The sequence below is a fragment of the Sciurus vulgaris genome (assembly GCF_902686455.1).
Source record: "Sciurus vulgaris genome assembly, chromosome: X".
NCBI classification, from domain to species: Eukaryota; Metazoa; Chordata; class Mammalia; order Rodentia; family Sciuridae; genus Sciurus; species Sciurus vulgaris.
The window spans coordinates 96356468-96380307 of NC_136471.1; the positions used below are offsets into that span (position 1 = coordinate 96356468).

At 41.3% G+C, this 23840-nt stretch overlaps 1 protein-coding gene and 1 pseudogene across 2 annotated transcripts; one reads left to right on the top strand and one right to left on the bottom strand.

Annotated features, from left to right (window-relative positions):
• Window positions 1-2906: 2906 nt before the first annotated feature.
• Window positions 2907-4723, bottom strand: LOC306651409 (magnesium transporter NIPA2-like). The gene is made up of 2 exons (XM_079123975.1): window positions 4324-4723; window positions 2907-3841 (listed from the first exon to the last, which is right to left on the bottom strand). Exons 1-2 carry the CDS (start codon window positions 4523-4525, stop codon window positions 2967-2969), a joined length of 1077 nt encoding a protein of 358 aa, XP_078980101.1. The 5' UTR covers window positions 4526-4723; the 3' UTR covers window positions 2907-2966.
• Window positions 4724-21950: 17227 nt separating this feature from the next.
• On the top strand, window positions 21951-23410 carry LOC306651279 (protein SET-like; annotated as a pseudogene). The gene has a single exon. The product of its transcript is annotated as a protein SET-like (transcript).
• The last annotated feature ends 430 nt before the right edge of the window (window positions 23411-23840 follow it).

Below are 23840 nucleotides of genomic sequence, written 5' to 3' on the forward strand. Positions count from 1 at the left end.
TTGGACTACCCAGGGAAGTCTCTGTGTTGCAGTTACAGGGAGTTCTGAGCTGATTCAGCAGTCATCTGGTTGGTATGATGTGCAACTCCATTACCCAGTCCAGGAATAGGTTACCTGTTGCCAACCTATGGAGAATATGACTGACAGATGTTTAATAGGCACCAGGAATGGCCAGTCAGCTCCATGAGGCAGGACACAGGCCACTGTGCAATCTTGTGTTTGTAAAGTAGCCTGCAAAGTAGGCCTGCCTGGGCAAGTGTACCAGGCCAAACTGTCTGTTTGCACTTCAGGGACACAGAAAGAATAAGACACCTCTGGAACACATAACCTTCATCAACAAGGTGTTCATAACGAGCAGAATCCAAAGCATTCCTTGGGTGATGAACCCCGAGGATAACATCACCTGTACTTATAAGGTCCAGATTCCCAACACAATAGGCTTTGCTCATAAATTTAGACATTCTTCCTCCCATCAAGGGGTCAGTGGGGTCACTGGGGTCACCAGGGGCTTACTAGTCCATGGCCAACTAATGCTCTTTGTCTCCAGTGTGAAGTCTAGAGGAGCTGGCAGCTGTTTGTGCCCAAGGCCAGCTTAAGAAATGCTCAGTGGAAGTGTCCTTTATCTGTAACCCTAAGGCTGGCAGCCATGGACATGATAACAGAAGCAGCTGTAGACCTCTAGGGTCTGGGTTTCTTCAGTTAAGGTCCTCTGTGCCTTGGGCAGGTGAGCAGCTCACGCCTGCACGGAGCTAGCCTCAGTCCTGCAGACAAGCGGGCCACGCATTCTGTCAGTTAATCTCCTCCTGTTGGACTGTAAGACAGTTGGAAAATCCATGTCCTGGTGTGGAGCCCACTGTTATATGTCATGGTCTGTGAAATGAGTTCCTTGGCCACTCTCAATTACCAGTGGAGTGCCATACACGGTCAGATCAGTCCCTTAGGAGTTGCCTTCTGATTGGCTCCTTTGCTGGGAAGGCTTGAATCAAGTCTGTAACACACGTTACACAGGTCAATGCATGCGTACTGGGTCCCTCCTGATAATGGGAGAGAGAAAATGTTTTCTATCTGCCATCACTGATGAGGACGGCAGTCACCTTGCTTGATATGCCCTTTGGTGGCATCCATCCTTGTGGGTAGCACTGAGAGTGGGTGAGACAGTCCTGGCATGAGGCAACAACATCAGACCTCCTCGTGGGAAGTCCCAGTGTGTCACAGCGGCCCACGTGGTCTTTGGAGTGCCTGCTTTACTCTACCACCGAGCCAAGTGGTGATTTCTTCTGCTGGGGCTTCCTCCATCTGACCTTTGCTGGTTGTGCAGCCTTGACTGGCACTTCTCTAGTGATGGGCTCCTGAACAAGAAGGGCAGCATGTGTGGCACAGAGTTGTCTTTCCAATAGCTATAACGTTCTTCTGTCCCCTTCCATGATTGTGAACAAAATTCAATGGAAGTCTTGTCTCTGTTAATCCACTGTCATAAGCACTGTCCAAAGTCATCCAGAATGACACGGACAGCAAACTCAACAGGTTCCAATGTGTCTAGTGTCACAATGGTCTGTGCCTGTTTTACTGTTCATTTGACCCTTTTAAAGGCCTTGGTATAGGCATCAGTCCTGTCCCACACTATCTCCTATACAAATACTACAGGGGTCATAATAACCAAGCCAGGTGAGGGATAAAATCCTTCCAATAATCCAGTAGCCCCACACATTCCTATATTTGCTTTACTGTGTTGGGAAGTGGAAATGCCTGAAATTTATTATAGTCTGAGGTCTAACCATTGTCTTACCCACCCTCAAGAATTTCACTGATAAGCTAGGCCCTCATGCACTTTGTCAGGGTTTATGGCCCATCCTCTCCCTTGAAAGTGAGTCAGAAGCAGGGGTGCCTTGGTGAGCACTGAAAGAGTTGGATATAATCATTATGTTGACATTTTTACCAGTGGAGGTCAGCACCAAGTTTGTTACCATACAAAAGGTGGGGTGATGGAGGTATTCTTTTTATTTTTTAATTTTTATTTATTTATTTTATCTTATTTTATTTTTTGGTACTGGGGATTGAACCCAGGGACTGTTAATCACTGAGTCACATCCCCAGCCCTTTTTTAATTTTTATTAAGAGATAAGATCTCTCTGAGTTGCTTAGGGCCTTGCTAACTTGCTGAGGCTGGCTTTGAACTCATGAACCTCCTGCCTCACCTTTCTGAGCCACTGGGATTATAGGTGTGCACCATTGTGCCCGGTGCAATGGAGGTATTCTTGAAGTAACATCGTAAACATTCATTGTTGGCCCTCCCACATGAAGGCAAAGGGTCTTGATTCTCAGAAGGTTTATTTATAATAAAGAATGCATTAGCAAGGTCTGCTAAACAGTGGTATGTTCCCAAGTTGATGCTGAGCTCTTCCAGAATGGTGGTCATAGTGGAAAGGTCTGCATAAAGTGGAGGGACCACCTTATTTAATTTTCTATAATCTACAGCCATGCACCAAGTTCTATCCTGCTTTCTTTTTTTTATAGGTAAGGTAAATCAGAGGATAATGTATTGGGATAGTTTTGTTCTTGTTTACAATCAAAAAGCCTTATATGATCAGGGATTGAAAGGAGTGGGAATGACAAATGTACACTTCAGACCTTCATCACCAATGAAAAACTAAAGCATTTTTATAGACTTAAAACTTGTCATTAGTGCATTTAGATTTTGAAGAAAGAATCAAAATGTAAAATACCTCTACAATAATACAATGTTAATAGAAATTGGCCACATACTGAGGGCATTTTAGTGAGCTACCATTGTTTAAATATAAGAAAAGCAACTTCTTGGTTCAAATTAGTGAAAACTTTAAAAAGATTGTCTTTAGAGAACCTTATTTGAGGACAATGTTTTTTCAGACAGATTCTGATATTCAAAATCACTCTATAACATAATTATGAATTAACCTTTAAATCGCATCTTTCTTTTTAAAAAGCCGTCAGATTTCCATTTCTCCAGGAGATATTCTCACCAGTGTGTTGTTCAATTCCACAGGATAAGCTTTCTTCATTACTATAAGAACTTCATACATAGTAGAGAGATTGCCATTCATTGCTTTATCATCTTTTCGAAAAGACACAGGCAGACTTGCTAGACTAAAGCTGATGTCTTTAAAGGCATGCAACAAGAATATCCCCACAATGATTGTGAAGAAGCCACTCAGAGTCCCAATGATATCATCAGCAGGCATATCTTGCCACTCCTTAAAAAGAATAGCTGAACAAGTTAAAACTGAGGTTGTAAAGAAAACATAATAAATTGGTGTCACGATGAAAGTGTTGAATATGTCCAGGGCCCGGTTTAGGTAATTGATCTGTGTGCCCACACAGACTACGAGGCTCAGCAGCAGAATCCAGGCCAGGGGATGCTGCAGCACAGGCTTTTTAGCCAACAGTTCTTTGATGGCGATGCCCAAGCCCTTCACACAGGAGACTGAAAATGCTCCAATCACAGAGCAGATTGTTATGTATACAAGAATATTTGTCTGTCCGTGGCAAGGTCCCACCACAAAGATTAATATCAAGAACACAATGCCCACAAGTGTTGCAAATACCACAAAACCTGGATCACCTAACTTGTGTGACATCTCATTTAAGGTCTCAATCTCCTCTTCCTTTGGAGCATGGATGAGCATAACTGTAGACCCTAGAATGCTTAGCAAACATCCAATTTTCCCATGAAGATTAAGTCTTTCATTTAGAAAGTATGAAGACAGAATGGCACTGACGAGGACACTGAGAGCTCCCAGTGCTGTCACCAGTGTGGCTGGTGCAAAGGCATATGCAGCAAAGTTGGCCACCTTGCCTGCCCCCACTTTTTAAAGACAGTCTTCAAAATAAGCCTGGGCAGTCTTATCAAATAAAAATGCCTCCTTTTCAATTTGGAATGAGAACTAATAGAGGGAGAACAACTGAAAATCAGATTTTCCTATGAATTTTCCCTTTTAAAATTACCTCCTTTTTTTTTCAGTGCTGGGGAATCTAACCCATGGCCTTGCAAGTACTCTGTGACTGAACTATAACACCAGTCACAAAATTATTTTCTTAAATTGAGCAGTATTTTAAAAAATGTATAGTGGTATCAAACATGTTCTAATCAGATGGGTAAAAAAGGTCTTGATATTCAAATTAAACTATTAACTGCTGAATTACTTTTACAGGTTTAAATATGTTTTGAATTTTTTCACTAAAATAAGATTTAAGTTTTAAAATTTGCCAGTAACAAGGCTGTGAGAGTATATGCAAATATTTTAACATATAGTTATAACATTTTCTTGAAATGTTCTCTATACATACTTGATAGCAGTCCAGCCCACCACGACCATTCTTTAAGATATGCATGGCCACCTTGACCTGCTCTCATGGAGCCTTTTCTGGCAAGTCGCAGAAGGCCTTTTTTTTTTTTTTCCAAAATGAAACTCCCTCCTATGAAAATGCTGGAGGTCATAGCCAATCCCAAACCAATATAGAAATCATATTTTCCACACCCTGGGCTCATTTCGTTTGTCACTTAAGAAGCTCCTGTGAATCACATTGATCACAGAACAGAGAAACTGCTGGTACTGAGGCAGGGGGATGCAGTCTTCACATACACATCAACAGGCTTAATGTAGTAGGGGTAAAATTTACATCATGCTTTTTGAAAAGCAAAAACTTGTCTGTAGAAAACAAGGACCACAGGGGCCTGGGGTTGTAACTCAGCCGTGCAAGCCGCCTCCTCCATAGGGGCGCTGACATAAACCTACCCAGGATGACCTCCAGGCCCGCCAAGGCCGGGACCGAGGGCCACCGCCGAGGAGAACCCCTATCCTGCTTTCTTACTGGTCAAAAAAGGGAATCTCTGAGCCTGAGTGACTAACTCCTAGTCTGTAGCTAATTTTAATGCACACAGCAGGGTCCTTGCCACCCCTGAAGGGGCATTCCTCATTTCCTTTCACTTTATGGCTTTATTGTGACCACTTTGGATACTGCTCCTCCATTTTCAGTACCCTTCTTTTAGCATTTTCAGGGTATCCCTATATTCACACAGTGATTTCCAATAGGAAGTTACCTCCAACTACATCAAAGCTGGCAGCCAGCCCAGGATGTCCCCTGCAGACTGCATACCCTTTCCCAATTCCAGAGTCAACTCCACAAGTTTCCCTCTGGAATCTTGCCATTGTTCCACCCTGGGACTGCCAAGGCCCCACGCATACTGTTTACCAATCCCAAAGAGAGAATGTGGACTCAACAGAGAGGTTTTGGACATTTTACTGCTTACTCCTCAGTGGCGGTGGGCAGGAAACAGTGAGGGCTGCACGTGCCTACAAGCCAGGGAATACATAGCACAGGTTGCATGCCCACTGCGCGGGGGGACTTCTTCAGATGTTTTATGAGTACATTCCTTTGCTTTACAAGCAGGGCCACTCGGCTTAGATCCTCTCCTAAAGATAGGAGAAAAGGGAAGTGGCCAGCTCCCCCTCTCCATTTCCTTTGTTATCACATTCTTTTAGACACTTTATCTCACTGTAAGCTTCCCCAGGCACTGATTAGTGTTTAACCCAACAAGTGCCGTTATAGCTTGTTAGTTTACAAAATGTATTTTAGGGTAATTAAAAGAAGCCTAGAGAAACACATTGCACCTGAAATCCCAGCAACTCCAGAGGCTGAGGCAGGAGGATCACCAATTCAAGTCAGTCTGAGCAATTTAGGAAAGTACTAAAGCAACTTAGCGTGATCCTATCTCAAGAAAAAAATAAAAAGGACTGAAGGTGTAACTCAGTGGTAAAAGACCCCTGGGTTCAATTCCTAGTATCAAAGAGAGAGACAGAGATAGAGACAGAAGATTGAGATTGCTGGAGACCCTAGAAACACATGGTTAGGTAGTCCAAGAACTACACCATCATGACCTGCTCTTTGCTCCAGGATCAAAAGACTCCATCTCATTAAGCTGACATCACCTCCCCACCCCCGTGGCTCTCATGCTCATCATTTACAAAATTTCCATTAAAAAGAAAAAAAGCACTGGGCATGGTGATGCCCACCTGTCATCCCAGCCCTCAGGAGCCTGAGGCAACAGGATCACAAGTTTGAGGTCAGCCTCAGCAACTTAGCAAGACCTTGTCTCAAAATAAATAATAAAAAGGGCTGGGGATGGAACTCAGTGGTAGGGTCCTGGTGTTCACTCTCCAGCACAAATAATAATAATAATAATAATAATAATATGACAAAAATAAAAAGAAGCCTGAGACCCCAACAGCATGTGTCACTCTTGAACACTCATGCTCCCTGTCCCTTTGAGTATCCTGTTCTATCACTTACTTTTCCTGCTTGTGCCTCTAGATGCATCCTGAAATTCCTGTCTATGGTGTAAGTCAAGAACTTGCTACAGTTGAGTTGAGGTCCCCATCTCCCTTCTGGGGAATCTCCTCAGACCCCATCCAGTGACAGCTTCAGCCCCAAAGTACAAAAACACTTTTATAAAGTATGGCATTCTAAGGGCTTAGAGATCTCAGAAGACAAGAACAAAGGCCAGACTTCTCTTCAACTAAGGTTGAATTCTTTACTACACAGTGCCTTTTTCTTTTCTTTTTCTTTTTTCTTTCTTTCTTTCTTTCTTTTTTTTTTTTTTTTTTTTTTTTTTTGGTACCTGGAATTGAACTCAGGGGCACTCGACCACTGAGCCACATCCCCAGCCCTATTTTGTATTTTATTTAGAGACAGAGTAGTCTCATTGAGTTGCTTAGCACCTCACTTTTGCTGGGGCTGCTTTGAACTTATGATCCCCCTGCCTCAGCCCCCTGAGCTGCTGGAATACACAGCTTCCCTTAATGAAGGGCACCAGTACAACCATATGCAAAAGAGTATAGAAGTTCCTGAACATTTTTAAAGAAGAACTACCACGTGATCCAGCAATCCCACTTCTGGGTATATATATATATGTATATATGTATATATATATATATATATAGTTTGCCAAAGAGCATCTGTCTACCCATGTTCCTTGCAGTATTATTCACAATAGCTAAGAAATGGAAACAACCCAAGCATCCATCAATGATTGAATTGATAAAGAAAATGTGGTATACACACACACACACACACACAGTAATACTATTCTGCCACAAAAAAAGAATGAAAAATGAAATTCTGTCATCTGTAACAACATGAATAGAACTGGAGATCATTACGTGAAGGGAAATAAGCAAGGTATAGAAAGACAAATAGTGTATGATCTCATGTGGAACTAAAAGAGTTGATCTCATAGAAGTTTCAAGTAGAATGGTTACTAGAGATGGAGGAGAGTGGCTATGGGGAGGGTTGGGGAGCCATACTAAGAAGCAAGAAGTTGGGGATGTAGCTCAATGGTAAAGCAGCCCTGGGGTCAAGCCCCAGTACCAAGGGGGAAAAAAAGCTAAAATAAAGTATTTTGAGGGGCTGGGGTTGTGGTTCAGTGGTAAAGCGCTTGCCTAGCTGTATGAGACCCTGGGTTTGATCCTCAGCACCGCATGCAAATAAATGAATAAAATAAAGGTCCATCAACAATCAAAAAACAATTTTTTAAAAGTATTTTGAAGCAGGTATGGTAGCACACATCTGTAATCTCAGCAGTTCAGGAGGCTGAGGCAGGAGGATTTCAAGTTCAAAGCCAGCCTCAGCAAAAGCAAGGTGGTAAGCAACTCAGTGAGAACCTATCTCTGAATAAAATAAGAAATAGGTCTGGGGATGTGGCTCAGTGGTCCAGTGTCCCTGAGTTCAAGCCCCAGTACCCTCCCCCCCCCAAAAAAGAGTTTTGAATTCCTTTAACTATAAAAAAAATGATAAATGTTTGAGGAAATAGATATGTTCAACCTGATTTCAACATTACACAACATGTCCATGTATTGAAACACTACATGGTACCCCATTAACATGTAAAACTTATTTTTCATTCTCCAGTACTGGGGATTGAACTCAGCCCCAGCCCTTTTTTATAATTTTTTATTATAAAAAAAATTGCTTAATAAATTGCTGGGGCAATTTAATTACTAAATTGGGTCTTACTAAATTGCTGAGGCTAGTCTTAAACTTGCAATCCTCCTGCTTCAGTCTCCTGAATAGCTGATATTATAACAGAAAAGTCAGTCCTCGTCCCCAGTGTCAATTAATGCCAATTTAATAATGAGGACATGGTTCTGAGAAAAAGGAAAAAGTTGTTTTATTGCTTTGCTATCAAAGCAGAAATATAGGGGACTTCTGTCCCACAGCCTGTGCTTCTGCACATCAGGAGAAATGGGGATTTGGGGGGGGGGTTTTGTTCTAATTAGTTGTATACGACAGTGAATGCATTTATACATTTTGATAGATCATACATAAATGGAATGTAATTTCTGATTATACATATTGAAGGATCATATCAGTCATACAGTTAGATATGTACATGTGGTAATAATGTCTCTTTCACTTTACTATCCTTTCTACCCTGACACCCCTTCCTCTCCCTTTACTCCCCTCTACCTAATATAAAGTATTAGGTATTCTTCCCTATCCACCCCCACCCTTATTGTGAATTAGCATCTGCATACCAGAGAAAACATACAGCCTTTGACTTATTTCGCTCAGCATGATATTCTCTAACTCCATCCATTTACCAGCAAATGCCATAATTCCATTCTTCTTTAAAGCCGAGTAATATTCCATATATATCTCTCACATTTTCTTTATCCATTCATCTGTTGAAGGGCACCTAGGTTGGTTCCATAGTCTAGCTACTGTGAGTTGAGCTGCTATAAACATTGATGTGGCCGTGTCACTGTAGTATGCTGATTTTAAGTCCTTTGTGTATAAACTGAGGAGTGGGATAACTGGGCCAAATGGTGGTTCCATTCCAAGTTTTCTGAGGAATCGCTGTACTGCTTTCCATAATGGTTGCACCATTTTGCATTCCCACCAGCAACGTATGAGTGAACCTTTTCCCCCACATCCTCACCAGTATTTATTGTTGCTTGTATTCTTGATAAATGACATTCTAACTGGAGTGAGATGGAATCTTAGGGTAGTTTTGATTTGCATTTCTCTAATTGCTAGAGATGTTGAACATTTTTTCATATGTTTGTTGATTGATTTTGTGTCTTCTTCTGTGAAGTATCTGTTCAGTTCCTTAGCCCATTTATTGACTAGGTTATTTGTTTTGTTTTGTTTTGTTTTGGTGTTAAGTTTTTTGAGTTTCTTATATATCCTAGAGATTAATGATTTATCTGAGGTGTATGTGGTAAAGATTTTCTCCCAATCTGTAGGCTCTCCCTTCACATAATTAATGGTTTCCTTTGCTAAGAAGAAGCTTTTTAGTTTGAATAAAAATATGAAACATTTCATCAATCCTTGCACAGGGGCCATGCTAATCTTCTCTGTATTGTTCCAATTTTAGTACAGGTGCTGCCAAAGGGAGCAAGGAATAGGGGGACTTTAAAGGAGCTCTTCAAAGGCACATTCCAGGTGTGCCCTGACAGGGGTCCCAGGGCACCCTGATGGTGTGTTAGGATTCACTTGTTAATTTGGGAGATACTCACTTCCTAGATCCTCTGGCAGACATCTCCTTCCTGTGGAGCACAGATAACTAACTCAAGGTAGTCTTGTTCTCTGCCCCCAGGTTAGGGCGGGGAGAGGGAGAAGAGGAAAAGGAAAACATGTCCCTGTTAAAAATAAGCCTCAGAGCTATATTCAGAAGGTGATGTGGACCACTGTTATAATATTACAGGTGTGTGCCACCATGTTGAGCTCTGGCTGTACAACTTTTATTTATCAATTAAAAAATAAATGTAGGGGCTGGGTTTGTGGCTCAGTGGTAGAACACTTGCCTACCATGTGTGAGGTTCAGTTCTCAGCACCACATATAAATAAAATAAAGGTTCATCAACAGCTAAAAAAATATTGAAATAAATAAATTTAGGACCTGATTGTGTAGCTCAGTTGTAGTGCCATTTTTCACATATATTAGTATCTGGATTTGATCCAGAGCATAACAGAATTAAATACATACTTTTAAAATATGAATTTAAAGAGCTGGGCATGGTGGCACAAGCCTGTGATTTGACCTATTCAGGGAGACTGACATGGGATGATGGGAATTCAAGGTCAGCCTGGGCAACATGGCACAACCCTGTGTCAACAGCAACAAAATGATAAAAATTTTAAAAAGAGAGCAACAAGCTAAACCATAGGCCAGTTATTTTGCCAGAGTACTTGGAATAGACAACTAAGAAGAGCCCTCCTGGAGTCATAAAAAAAGCCTCAAAGATTGGCCTCAAAAGCTATTCCTGCCTGAGTTTAATGGGATCAGACTGCTGAGCAATTTATTATTCCTCAGGGCATTGTCAATAGAACATCTGGGAACAGGGACTGGCTTTAAAAAGAAGGAAAGAAAAGAAAAAGAAAAGAAAGAAAACAACATAGCAATCACTTGGTAATTAGGGGAGCTAATGGCCTAGGAATCACAGCAAAATAAGGAAAACGATTTAACACAGAGAGCAGGGGAAACTTCAGAGAGCCCAGCTAAACTATGGCCAGGCCAGGGACTATGCACATGTCTGTAGCATGTACCTGCTACACCAAAGACATCATCACCCCTGTGGAGGAAACAGACTTTGTTTAAATAGGTGTAGTGGGAAATAGTCAACAGGACTTCTCATCAAACATACCAATCAATTTCAGATGGCTTATAGACCACTCTATGAAAGGCAAGTAAAATGATTCTAGAAGATACACAAGAGCATATTTTGATTTTGGAACAATTTCTTTTTTTCATTTTTGTGCTGTGGATTGAGCGGGCTTTGTGCTCTACCACCGAGTTACACCCTTAGCCTCTGAAATTTTCTTAAATAAGAGTACATACGTAGGGCCAGGCATGGTGGCACATCACCTATAATCCTAGAGACTCAGGAGGCTGAGGCAGTAGGATTGCAAGTTGGAGGCCAGCCTCAGCAATTTAAAAAGGTCCTAAGCAACTTATCAAGACTCTGCCTCAAAAATAAAAAACCAAAATGGTCTGGGAATGTAGCTTAGTGGTAAAGCACCCCTGGGTTCAGTCCCTAGTGCCAAAATTTTTTTTCAAATAAAAATTTAAAAAGAGTACACATTATATTAAAGCCTACAGACCTTATATATACACAATGGTTATACTTTGTAGATTCCCAACATAAAGGAATGATAAACGTTTAAGGAGAATAAGATGCTAATTACCCTGACTTCATTGCTACAGATTGTATACATGTATCAAATTTATGTGACACCATATCCCAAATATATATACTATTATGTCTCAATGTAACAATAAATATACAACAAAGTCATCCTGGGAAACTTAGCAAGAGAGTCTCGAAATTTTAAAAAGAGATGTGGATCAGCTACTCAGGATGCTGAGGCAGGAGGATCACAAGTTCAAGGCCAACCTCAGCAACTTAGCAAGTCCCTAAGTAGCTAGAGTCTGTAACAAAATAAAGAGCTGGGAACGTAGTAGCTCGGTAGTAAAGCATCCCTGGGTTAAATCTCCGGTACCAAAAAGGAATGTACTTCAGTGGTAGAAATAAAAAAGGTTTGAGGATGTAGCTCAATGAGAGAGTATCCCTAGGTTTAATTCCCAGCACTGAAAAAATATTGTCTATGGATATATACTTCATCCTGGTACTGGGCATTGAGTCCAGGGGCACTACCACTGAACTATATCCACACCCCTTGTTATTTGTTTGGTTTTGAGATGGGATCTCACTAAGCTACTACCTACGCTGGCCTAAAAATTGCTATCCTCCTGCCTCAGCCTCCCAAGTCCCCAGGATTACGAGGAGTGAACCACCATACCCAGCAGTATTTATTTGTTTATATGTGTGTGTGTATGCATGCTAGGGACGGAACCCAGGGCCTTACACATACTAAGCAAGTGTTCCACCACTGAGCTACATTCCCAGCCCTGTCTTGCTCTTATTTATTTGTAGGTTTTTTTTTTTTTTGTTTTTTTGTTTTTTGTTTTTTTGTTTTGTTTTGTTTTGTTTTTTGTTTTTTGGTTTTTTTTTTTTTTTTTTGGTACTAGGGTACCAGGGATTGAACTCAGGGGCACTGAACCACTGAGCCACATCCCCAGCCTTATTTTGTATTTTACTTAGAGACAGGGTCTCACTGAGTTGCTTAGCACCTCACTTTTGCTGAGGCTGGCTTTGAACTCACAATCCTCCTGCCTCAGCTTCCAGAGCCACTGGGATTACAGGTGTGTGCCATCGCACCTGGCTTCCTTGTAGTTCTTTTTTTTTAATGCTTTTATTAGTGTATTATAGTTATACATAATAGTGGGGTTCATGTTGATTTATTTGTAGCTTATTATACTTTATTGGTTAGGTCAGTGGTGGAGCACTTACTATCACCATGAGCAAGGCCCTGGGTCATGCCCAGCACATAAGAGGAAGAAGACACCTCAGTAGAAAAATTATCAAAAGTCTTCACCAGCCAGGCCTGGTGGTGCAAGCCTGTAATCACAGCAACTCAGAAGGCTGAGCTAGGATTGCAATTTGGAGGCCAGCCTCAGCAATTTAGTGAGGCCCTAAGCAGCTTAGCCAGACCCTGTCTCAAAATAAAATATAAAAGGGGCTGGGGGATGTGTCCCAGTGGTTAAGCACCCCTGGATTCAATCCCCAGTACCAAACATACAAACAAACAGAAGTCTTCACCAGTTACTTCACTAAAGAGAGTTTCCAAATTGCCAGTAAACCTCTGAAAAGATATTTAACATCAGTCATCGATCTCATAAAAAATTCAACCACAAGATACCACCACATCCCCATAAGAATGGCTAAAATTAGAAAGACAACACCAAGCCTCTGAGCAAATGGATCTCTCACACCTGCTGGAGGAAAAGCAAATGTCAGAATGCATTAGAAGGTAGTTTGGGGCTGGGCACTTGGTGCACACTTGTAATCCCAGCAACTCGGGAGGCTGAGGCAGGAGGACTGCAAGTTCAAAGCCAGCCTCAGCAACTTAGTGAGGCCCTCAGCAATTCAGCAAGACCCTGTCTCTAAATAAAATATGAAAAAGGGCTGGGGATGTGGCTCAGTGGTTAAGTCCCCCTGGGTTCAAGCCCCAGTACCAAAAAAAAAAGATTGGCAAGCCAATCATGGTGGCACAAGCCTATAATCCCAGGGACTTGGGAGGCCAAGGCAGGAGAATCATGAGTTTGAGACCAGTCTTGTAACAGTGGTCCACTTTATGCTTTGAATATAACCCTTGCTGCTCTGCCACTGCAATTTATTTTTAAAATGGACATGTTTCTTTCTCTTCCTTTCTCCCTGCTCCTCCCTAATCTCTCCCCATCCCTAATCTCAGAGGAAACAGGATTACCTTTCTTCCCCATCCTAGGCAGAGTTATCTGTCCCTGAACACACACCCACCATAGGAACAAAGTAATCCAGACTTTGGAGATGGTACCAGAAGATCTCAGAAATGACTCCCAAATTAACAAGTAAATTACAACTCGGACAGACAACACGTAGAATGTAGCCTTAGAGTCACCACTTTAAAAGCTCCCTGTTCCTGCTGATGGGCAGAATCACAGCCTCTGGGACTGGAGTTCCCTGTGTTTCTCCTTTGCGAGCAAAGCAATAAAATTTCTTTTTCCTTCTTCTCAAAACCATATCCTCATTATTGGATTAACACTGGGGACAAGGACCGACCTTTCAGCAACAAATTTGGCACCCCAGGTAAGACCCGAGAGTAGCCCCCACTCCAGCTTCCTTGGGCAGGCCTGGCTCTCCAGGGAACCCCACTTCCATGCCGAGGATGCAGGGTGCTGGCAAACTTGTTGAGAGCCAACTGCAGGAGAGCTAGGAGGCGGGTGAGTTTGCCTTGGCTCCCGTGAGTAAAGGGAGGGACTGAGGGACTTCTGCAGTAGCTGCCAAAGCTCCTTTTCCTTCAGGGAGCTCCTGCCTTCTCTCCCTGAATGCGACAGGTTGCTCCATCATGATCCACTTTGAGAAAAAGGAAACTGAACTCAGTAAAGTCGCAAAACCACTGGCCATTTGATAAGACCCCAGTGTGCACACAGGACTCTCCACACATCTGGTTCCTCTTTGTGGGAACATCTGGTGAAAGCACCCAGAAATCACTCCAGACGAGGGAACTTACGCAAGAGATTTTATTAAATGGATAGGCAGAGTATCTGTGTGCAGGATGAGAGAGAGAGAGAGCAAGTGAGTGAGAGAGGCAGCAAGACTGAGGAGGAGAGGGAGAGAAAATGGTGAATTTCACGGGCTGATAACAACGGACCAACGACTGATTAGGAGGTTCGCTGGCTAACAATCTGGGTTGTAAAGTGGTGTGGTGGAGGCAGAATAATGGTGGCAGCAAAATAGGTGCCAATATCTGGTCCTTCTTTACGGAACATCTGTGGTACCACTGGTGTAGGAGTCACAGTTAAGTGGGACTCAAACCTAGGGATATTTACTCCCTTCTGACCTGTTCTAGGTTGTCATCTGTTTCTTTGGCCTCTGGTTGTCTGTGTTTTTGTTTTGTTTGTATCTGTTACTGCCTCTTTTAAGACATGGCCAATACTACATTGATCCTATAGATAGTCTGTTGGGAAAGATCTCGGCTGGTCAATTTAAATGTTCCTATCTGTCAGCCTTGGTTTGAGGGCTCCTCTCTGGTTGTCTCTCTGTGTGTTTCTTTTTTGTACTATCTTGCAATTGGAGTTGATCTGTCAGAGGTAAAGCGAGTTGAAGAGCCACTTATAGGTATAAGCCTAAGATAATGTTTTACTGTGATGATCTGGCTTTTAAATAGCTTTCTGGATTATTGTATGTTAGCACAAAAAGACCGGGCAGGATGCAAACCTCACAAGTCATCTCAGCTGCTTATTCAGGAACAGGGGGTACAGGGATGAAATGGTGCCAGTGAACCACTGTCCTAGTGGAAAATGAGTCCCTGACCAAAGAAAGGGTCTGGGTTTACATAGGTTATTTTTTAATTTTTAATTTTTTCAGATAGGCCTTTATTTTATTCATTTATTTTTATGTGGTGCTGAGAACTGAACCCAGTGCCTCACACATACTAGTCAGCACTCTACCACTCAGCCACAACCCCAGCCCTACGTAGGTTATTTTTGGGGGAGTGGTCTAGTGAGGATATCACCTTGGGCACTCAGGAAACAGGTTTGTGAGAATTTAAAAATTTGTTTTTAATGGGCAATATTTTTACTTGGAGAAGAATGGAGGGTCTGGAGTTAGTGTTCAGTGTTTATCTCTTTCCCTTCAGGGTCCCATTGTACCGTCACTGGGAAAGGATTTATTTGGGAAAGAATCAATGCTTTGGCTTCCTTTCTAGGGACTGTTCTGTCATTGGGAAGGAATGCACTCAGAAAGCTGTCAATCTATAGCTTTTTTTTTTTTTCACTCCATTTTCTCAGGCCTCACTGTGTTGGTTTTTTTTTTTTTTTTTTTTTTTTCATTTTCCATATCTAATATTGTACAATCTTGCATTTGGAGTTGGACTATCAAAGGTGAAGCAAGTGGAAGAAATTTATATGTACAGGTCTCTCTGTTTTAAAGGTTCCCAGTCTGTTGGCCCTGGTTTTGGTGATCCTCTCTTGTCTGTTTTTTTGGTTTTTGTTGTTGTTGTTGTTGTTGTTACTGGCCCTTTAAGACATGGACCATGCTGATCTCACTGGTAGTCTCTTGAGCAGAGAGATCTTGGCTGCATTGGCCACCTATAGAGATAAGCCTATCTAAGAGAAAGAGGGTTTACCGTAACACAATCTGGTCTTTGAATGGTTTTTTCTGGATTATTATACAATCTTGACGTTGAAGTTGGTCTGTCAGGGGTAAAGTATATGAAAGAGATTCTGTATGTACAGGCATTTATGCAGTTGCATGATAAGGAGTCTGAACAGTCAGAAACTAAGTTGAAGGTGCAAAAAGGCACTGCCTCTTGTGTGCAAGACAGCAGGATGCCAGAAGAAAGGGTTTAAAATATTTAAATCTTTTTAAAGTTCACTCAAAACACTGTATCTGAGCCTGGCCCCAGGCAGCTACAGATCATCTCACTGTGGATGAAGGAAACCGACCCTAAATTGGAAAAAAAAAATTCCAGAAAAGCTGCCTGGGCTGTAAAAAAATGACCAAAGAAAACCTGGCCTCTGCCCTGCCTTCCAGCCCCTTTTGCCCATGGAGGGCGAAGGCTGCTGGCCACAAAGAATGTGGCAGTAGGTTCCAGCATTGTCAGTTTATGACCTGGGGACAGGAATAGTCTCCTTTTAAGATCTGACAGGACCCCCCATTTGGCCAGGGAATAGTCATCACTGGGGCAAAGCAGTTCTTGCTATGATAGTATCCCTTCCAGCTAAATGCCTGGGGAGACTGGCAGAATAAATAACTGCACCCAGAAAAGAAAAAGAAACTAAGACCAACCTGTGTTTTGTAGGCAGCTTCTGCAAAGGGATCTCAAGGAAACCTAAAGAAAAGGATGGAAAAGGCCTCTTCCATTGCATATCAATATGCCTAGTATAAGAAAAAGGTCGAACTAGGCACAGTGGCTCATGCCTGTAATACCAGAGACTCGGGAGGCTGAGGTAGGAGGATCATCAGTTCAAAGCCAGCCTCAGTAACTTAGCAAGGTGTTAAGCAACTCAGTGAGACCTTGTCTCTAAATAAAATTTAAAAAATAGGACTGGGGATGTGGTTCAGTGTTTGAGTGCCCCTGAGTTCAATTCCCAGTACAACCCCCCCCCCAAAAAAAAAAGAAATTAAAAAAGGCCAAAAGAAATGACTCTGGGTACAACTCACAGTGGGAAACTCAAAGTTGATGGCATTGTGATAATGATAACAGAGACAGGTCAGGCTTTCAAAAATATCCTATGTTCCAACCCCTTGAATGCAACCTGGGAGAAAAAAGATTAAGGCACAGTTTTCATATATGCTGGATTGTCCAATCCTCTCCTGGGATGAAATCTGTTATGTAAATTAAGTACACAGATAACATTCATAAGATCAGCTTCAGAATATGAATTTAAGAAAGGGTCCAAAGCTAGAAAAGATAAAAGAAAGTAATAGGTATGGAAATATTTTAGTATGGAAAATTAGAAGGTAAAAGAAATGTTTCTGGATGAGAAAATATTTTGTCTGATAAAGTAACATTCTTGGGCTAAAGCCCAAGATGAAAGAAGGCAAAACTAAGGATGTAAGGAAGTTGTGAATGTAATGTACAAAGCTGCTCCCCCTGACCTTTCCGGTGCAGCCGTTTTCCCCGCCTCCCAACCACTTGTCAATCTGTGAACATCCTGGCTAGCTATGGTTCATCAGTCAGCTTGCAAGTATCCTTCTCCGATATTGGTCCCCTGTTAGCCCGGTGGAATTCAATTGCTTTACTGTAGCTACCCCGCCATCTTTTCTCATCCTTCTGTCTCTCCTCACTTTCTCTATCCTCCTGGCTTTCACACTCTCTCTAGCACACGCCCTTTCTCATTCTCTTTCTTTTCCTCTCATGTTCTCTCTTACCCTGCAGGGAGACACTCTGCTTAATAAAATCCCTTATGTGATTTCCCGTGTCCGGCGTGGTTTCCGTGGGATTCCTTACAGTGAATGTTTCAGTAAGTTGCAGGTTTGTGGAAGGTAAATATCAATAAATTTTTGCTTGTGATTAAATTGCTATATTTAGTGTAGTTAGCTAAAGTTATTTGAACTTTAGTGTACTGATACGAAGCAAAGTCTACAACATTGATATGCCCTTATCAAGATAATTTTCTTGTATTTGTCAGGTTTTATTACTTAGGGAAACTAAGTCTTAAAGGAAGTAGGGTTTGTACCTGTTTCAAAGTCTGAAATGATCACTTTGTAACTGGTTAAATTAACACCTGTTATTTAGGTTATAACAATATAGTGCCACCCTAAATATATGTGACTAGGTATATGTATGCATCTGAGAGCTATGTCTGTCTACCTTGTCTAAGTAGTATGTAAAATGAAGTTTATGTAAGTTTACTGGCAAGATAACCAATGAGTGGTTTCTTTTATACATTGTATCTGACATAGAAGAGCCACACTGTAATTTGAAGACCTGTCTTATATCTGTTTGCTTTGACTAAGTCAATTTCTAATCATTAACACTGTTTTCTAAATGTATAAGAGACTTACGTCTATCCTTTGATTTTTGTTACCCCATGCAGACCTGTGATTATTGTTACCATACACTCTGGATTCTTTTCTTTGGTACTGGGGATTTAACTGAGCCCCATCCCCAGTCCTATTACTGTATTTTATTTAGAGACAGGGTCTCACTGAGTTGCTTAGCACCTTGCTTTTGCTGAGGCTGGCTTTGAACTCGCAATCCTCCTGTCTCAGCTTCCTGAGCCGCTGGGATTGCAGGTGAGCACCACCGCGCCCTGCTGTACACTTTGAATTCTAAATTGTACCTTAAAAGTTAAAACTTAGTTAAATGTAAGCTTAGGAGAGCACTTTGCCAAGTTGGTTTTCTCCAAACTAAAATTACGTGTAGAAAAATCTCGGGTTTGTAAAAATATAACAAATTTAGTTGGTACTCATTCATGTGATTTGATGTTTTATAGCCAGATAACGTAACCTGTTATCAATAAGTTATATATACAATTTTGTGTTACTCTTCACACTGAAATTGGAATTTAAATGCATTTTTGGAAGACAATAAGGAGAGCCCGATCTGTTTAAAGGTGACACTGTAAAACATGGAAGCATTCTGCCACTTTTTCCACAAAAAGAAAGTTAAAAAACTCTTAGCCTTTCTTTGGTTCATGTTTCAGATGTAATATCATATTTTGAAGAGCCCCACTTTAACCTGAGATAAACTTCTGCCTCCCACCTTACTCCATATTAGATTGGCTCCAAATAGGTTAGACTTAAGTTCATTTAAAGTTATGTTCAAAAGATTGATTTTTGTTGTAAAGATTACTGTGATCTTAATCAGGGGATTTAATATATAACTAAGTAAAGGTTCAAGATTATAAAAATCATTTTTCTTTGTTCATAGCTATTACACAAACTGAATGTTTTTAAAAACATTTTTAGATGTTGAAAGACCTTTTTTTATTCCTATATTTATGTGTGGTCCTAAGAATCAAACCTAGTGCCTCACACATGCTAGGCAAGTGCTCTACCACTGAGACACAACCCCAGTCTTGAATGCTTTTGCTCTGTTAATTTTATATTTTCCTTGTAAACATTTTTTTTGCAATATTGGGGATTGAATCCAGGACCTTGTGCTTGCAAGGCAGGCACTCTACCAACTGAGCTATCTCCCCAGCTCCTATAGACTTTTTAACTGTTGCCTGTTAGTGTTTTGCAAAAGTACTCTTCTTAAAAAAAATCTGGGTTAATTCAGGATAAGCCCTCACCTACAGGACAGATAGTATATAATGCTGACTTCCAGTACTAATATTAACCCCAATTAAATGAAAGGGGCAACTGTAAAATTATAGATATTGAAGTTATAACCTGTTACTCCCTCTTTAGGACTGGTAAAATTGGCTTGCTGGGTGTTTAAAATAAAAAACTTGGAGACCAAAGTCAAGGAAGTAAAATGGCCAAAGGAAAAGCAGCCAACCAACATTTTGGCACTTTCCCTCTAAGGTCAGCCAGGACCCAGAGAACAACAGGACCCCTCTCTGGGCCCTGCAACTCCAGTGAGTCACCCGATCTGCTGCTCAGTGAGATGGAGAGGACCCTAGAGAACAGGAAGCCTTGCATTCTGCAAAGAGGAGGTTCACTGGAGACAGAAGTGCCCCTGATGCTTCCAAGAGAAGCCACATATGGTCAGCCAGACACCAACCCATCCTGGCAGGTGGCACCACTGGTAGAGAAACGCTAAAAGAGCCAAGAGGCTTCACACATGTCCCCAAGAGTGGTCTCTGAGGAATCTCAGGTGACTCTTGAGAATACATAGGAACAAGGGCAATTTTGACCAGCTTGGTCTTCAACACCTGGCAGGAGAGTATAGCCTGAGCACAGTCCTACATGGACATTTTAAAGGAAAACAATGTTTTTTTAAATGTAATTTAAGATGTACACTTGTCAGCCCTACCAAAAGTAAGTAAAGCTGGATGCTATAAAGGAAGGGTTCTTATGTGGGAGTGCCTAATAATAATGATCACAAAGGACTCTAGATTCACAGGTTTGTCCTGAGTCAATTTGGTCTCATAGACTTACAAATCTTCCTAACCTCCTACATAAACTCAATGTGTTTTTCACTTGTATGATTATAAGTTGCTATCTTCATGGTTTTCAGAGACTGGCTGAAATACTAATTGCTTTTGTGCTAACTGTTTACAAAAAAGTAATGCCTTGCTCTGTTATTGTCCTATCATGACCCCTTCCCTTATGTATACCTTGTCCAGTCAACTGCCATCTGCTACTATGAACTTCTGGACTTCTCTGATACTGACTGCCCTTAACTGTTTATGCCCCAAACTGATAGAGAACAAGGACTTTGGATCACTTCCGCCAACTTTGCCCTGTCTCATCAGGAAGCAGCTTGGATATGTCATTGCCCATTTTTCCATAGAAATGGAATATAGAAATTGACAGTGGGGAAATGTAACATGGTTCACCTCATGCTTTGAATATATTTATGCTTTCTGTAGCAATCTTGATTACTTATAACACCTAATTGATATAAATGTTATGTGAATGGTTGTTATACTCCATTGTTTAGGGACTAATGACAAGAGAATAAGTCTGTACATCCTCAATGCAAATGAAATTTTATTTACCCAAATATTTTTGATCTGCACTTGTTTGAATCCATGGATGCAGAACCCACCAACATGGAGGATAGATTATACTTTGCAGAATTAATATACCACAATTTATCCTTTCTATTGTTTTTTGGTTTTGTTTTTGGTACTGGAGATTGAACGCAGGGGAACTCTACCTCTGAGATACTTCCCCAGCACTTTATTTATTTTTTATTTTGAGACAGAGTCTCACTAAGTTGATGAGGCTAACTTTGAACTTGTGATCCTCCTGACTCAGCCTCCCAAATTGCTGGGATTACAGGTGTGTACCACCATGCCAGGCCTTCTTTCTATTTTTGGTAGACATAGACCAGAGGCAGGTCTCTGGTTAGACTGTTGTTTTACTCAGCTATTTCCCTGCTGTGACCAAAAGACCTGACAAGAACAATTAGAGAAGGAAAAGTTTATTCGAGGGCTCACTGTTTCAGAGGTCTCAGACCATAGAAGGCCAAGTCCATTCCTTGGGGTCTGAGATGAGACTGAACATCATGGCAAAAAGGTGTGGTAGAGGAAAGGTGCTGGGAATACTGCACCAGGAAGCAGACAGAGCTTGCCTCAAATGTACACTCCCAATGACCTGCCCCCTCCAGCCACACCCTACCTGCCTACAGTCACCACCCAGTTAATCTCTATCAGGGGATTCATGTACTGATTACATTAAGGCTCTCATAACCCAATCGTTTCACCTCTAAACTTGCATTGTCTCACACATGAGCTACTGGGGGACACCTCATCTTAAACCATAGAACTCTTTTCAGGTTTTTACTTTTACAAGAACATGCAGATGTGAGCATACATCTCCATTTCTTTTGGTACACATATATGAACACATTTCTGCTGGGTGTATACCTAGGAGTGGAATAGCTGGGTCAAAGGGTATGCATATGTGAAAACTGTAGCTAATGCCAGTTTTCCAAAGTCACTGTACCAGTTTGTGCTCTCACCAGCAGTGTATGGGAGTTCCCATTGTTTCATATTGAAACCAACTCTTGGCATTGCTAAACGCATTTGTAAGAGCATTTATTACATTTCTCTAATTGTTGGCAATAAGCAGTCCCTTTTGAAATACCAGGGGAAGTTATGGCTAGAGATGAGACTTGAACAACCTTGTGTTGTTGTGAAAGATCAAGTTGACATAAAAACTAGAGGTAAAAAAGTGATCCTAGGGCTCTCTGCACTTCTCCCTGGTGAGCTGTGAGACCTCAGCTCTGCTCCTTGACTTCCCTCACAGAATGGCCCCCAAACGCCAATCTTCGCTCCAGTCTCAAATGAAGAAACCAAAACTGCCTCCTGCCCCAAGGCAGGCGGATTCATCGGCCTCTCCGGGCTTGCCTGCCGAAGGGTGAAAAAGAACAACAAGAAGCAATTGAACATATTGATGGAGTACAAAATGAAATAGACAGACTTAATGAACAAGCCAGTGAGGAGATACTGAAAGTAGAACAGAAATATAACAAACTCCACCAAACATTTTTTCAGAAGAGGTCAGAATTGATCGCCAAAATCCCAAATTTTTGGGTAACAACATTTGTCAACCATCCACAAGTGTCTGCACTGCTTGGGAAGGAAGATGAAGAGGTGCTGCATTATTTGACCAGAGTTGAAGTGACAGAATTGGAAGATATCAAATCAGGTTACAGAATAGATTTTTATTTTGATGAAAATCCTTACTTCGAAAATAAAGTTCTCTCCAAAGAATTTCATCTGAATGAGAGTGGCGATCCATCTTCAAAGTCCACTGAAATCAAATGGAAATCTGGAAAGGATTTGACGAAACGTTCAAGTCAAACGCAGAATAAAGCCAGCAGGAAGAGGCAGCATGAAGAACCAGAGAGCTTCTTTACCTGGTTTACTGACCATTCTGATGCAGGTGCAGATGAATTAGGAGAGGTCATCAAAGATGATATTCGGCCAAATCCATTGCAGTACTACTTGGTTCCTGATATGGATGATGAAGAAGGGGAAGGAGAAGAAGATGATGATGATGATGAAGAAGAAGAAGGATTGGAAGATATTGATGAAGAAGGGGATGAGGATAAAAGTGAAGAGGATAAAGATGATGATGAAGGGGAGGAAGGAGAGAAGGATGAAGGAGAAGATGACTAATTGAACACTGATGGATTCCAATCTTTTTTTTTTTCTTTGTTGTATTTTTTTCTTTCTTTTTCTTTCTTTTTTTCCCTTTTAATTCGGTCCCTGGGAGCAAGCTGCAGTCTTTTTTTTTTCCCCTTCCTTTCTTCCCCTCCCTCCCCCCCTTGTGCTCAGTCACCCTGTTCTTGAGGTCTCTTTTCTCAAACCATGGTTCTCAACTTATTTTGGGGGAAATACCTTGAGCAGAGTATAATGGGAAAAGAATCTACACCCTTCTGTTCTGAATTCATTTTTATCCCTTCCTGTCTCAAAACAAAAAACTGTATGGAATCAACACCACCATGCTCTGTGGGAAAAAAGAAAAACCTTCTGCTCCCTTCACTCTGCTGGAAGCTGGAGGGTGCTAGGCCCCTGTGTAGTAGTGCATAGAATCTAGCTTTTTTCCTCCTTTCTGTGTATATTGGGCTCAGAGATTACACTGTGTCTCTATGTGAATACGGACAGTTAGCAATTACCAACATGTATCTGTCTACTTTTTCTTGTTTAAAAAAAGAAAAAAAAACTTTAAAAAATGGGGTTATAGAAGGTCAGCAAAGGGTGGGTTTGAGATGTTTGGGTGGGTTAAGTGGGCATTTTGACAACATGGCTTCTCCTTTGGCATGTTTAATTGTGATGTTTAATGGACATCCTTGCAGTTTAAGATGACACTTTTAAAATAAAATTCTCTCCTAATGGTGACTTGAGCCCTGCCACTCGATGGGAGAATCAGCAGAACCTGTAGGATCTTATTTGGAATTTACATTCTCTATTGTAATTTTGTTTGTTTATTTTTAAATTTTCTTTTTTGTTTTCACTGGAAAGGAAAGATGATGCTCAGTTTTAAATGTTAAAAGTGTACAAGTTGCTCTGTTACAATAAAACTAAATGTGTACACACACACACACACACAAAGTAATCCTAGGGGATGGAA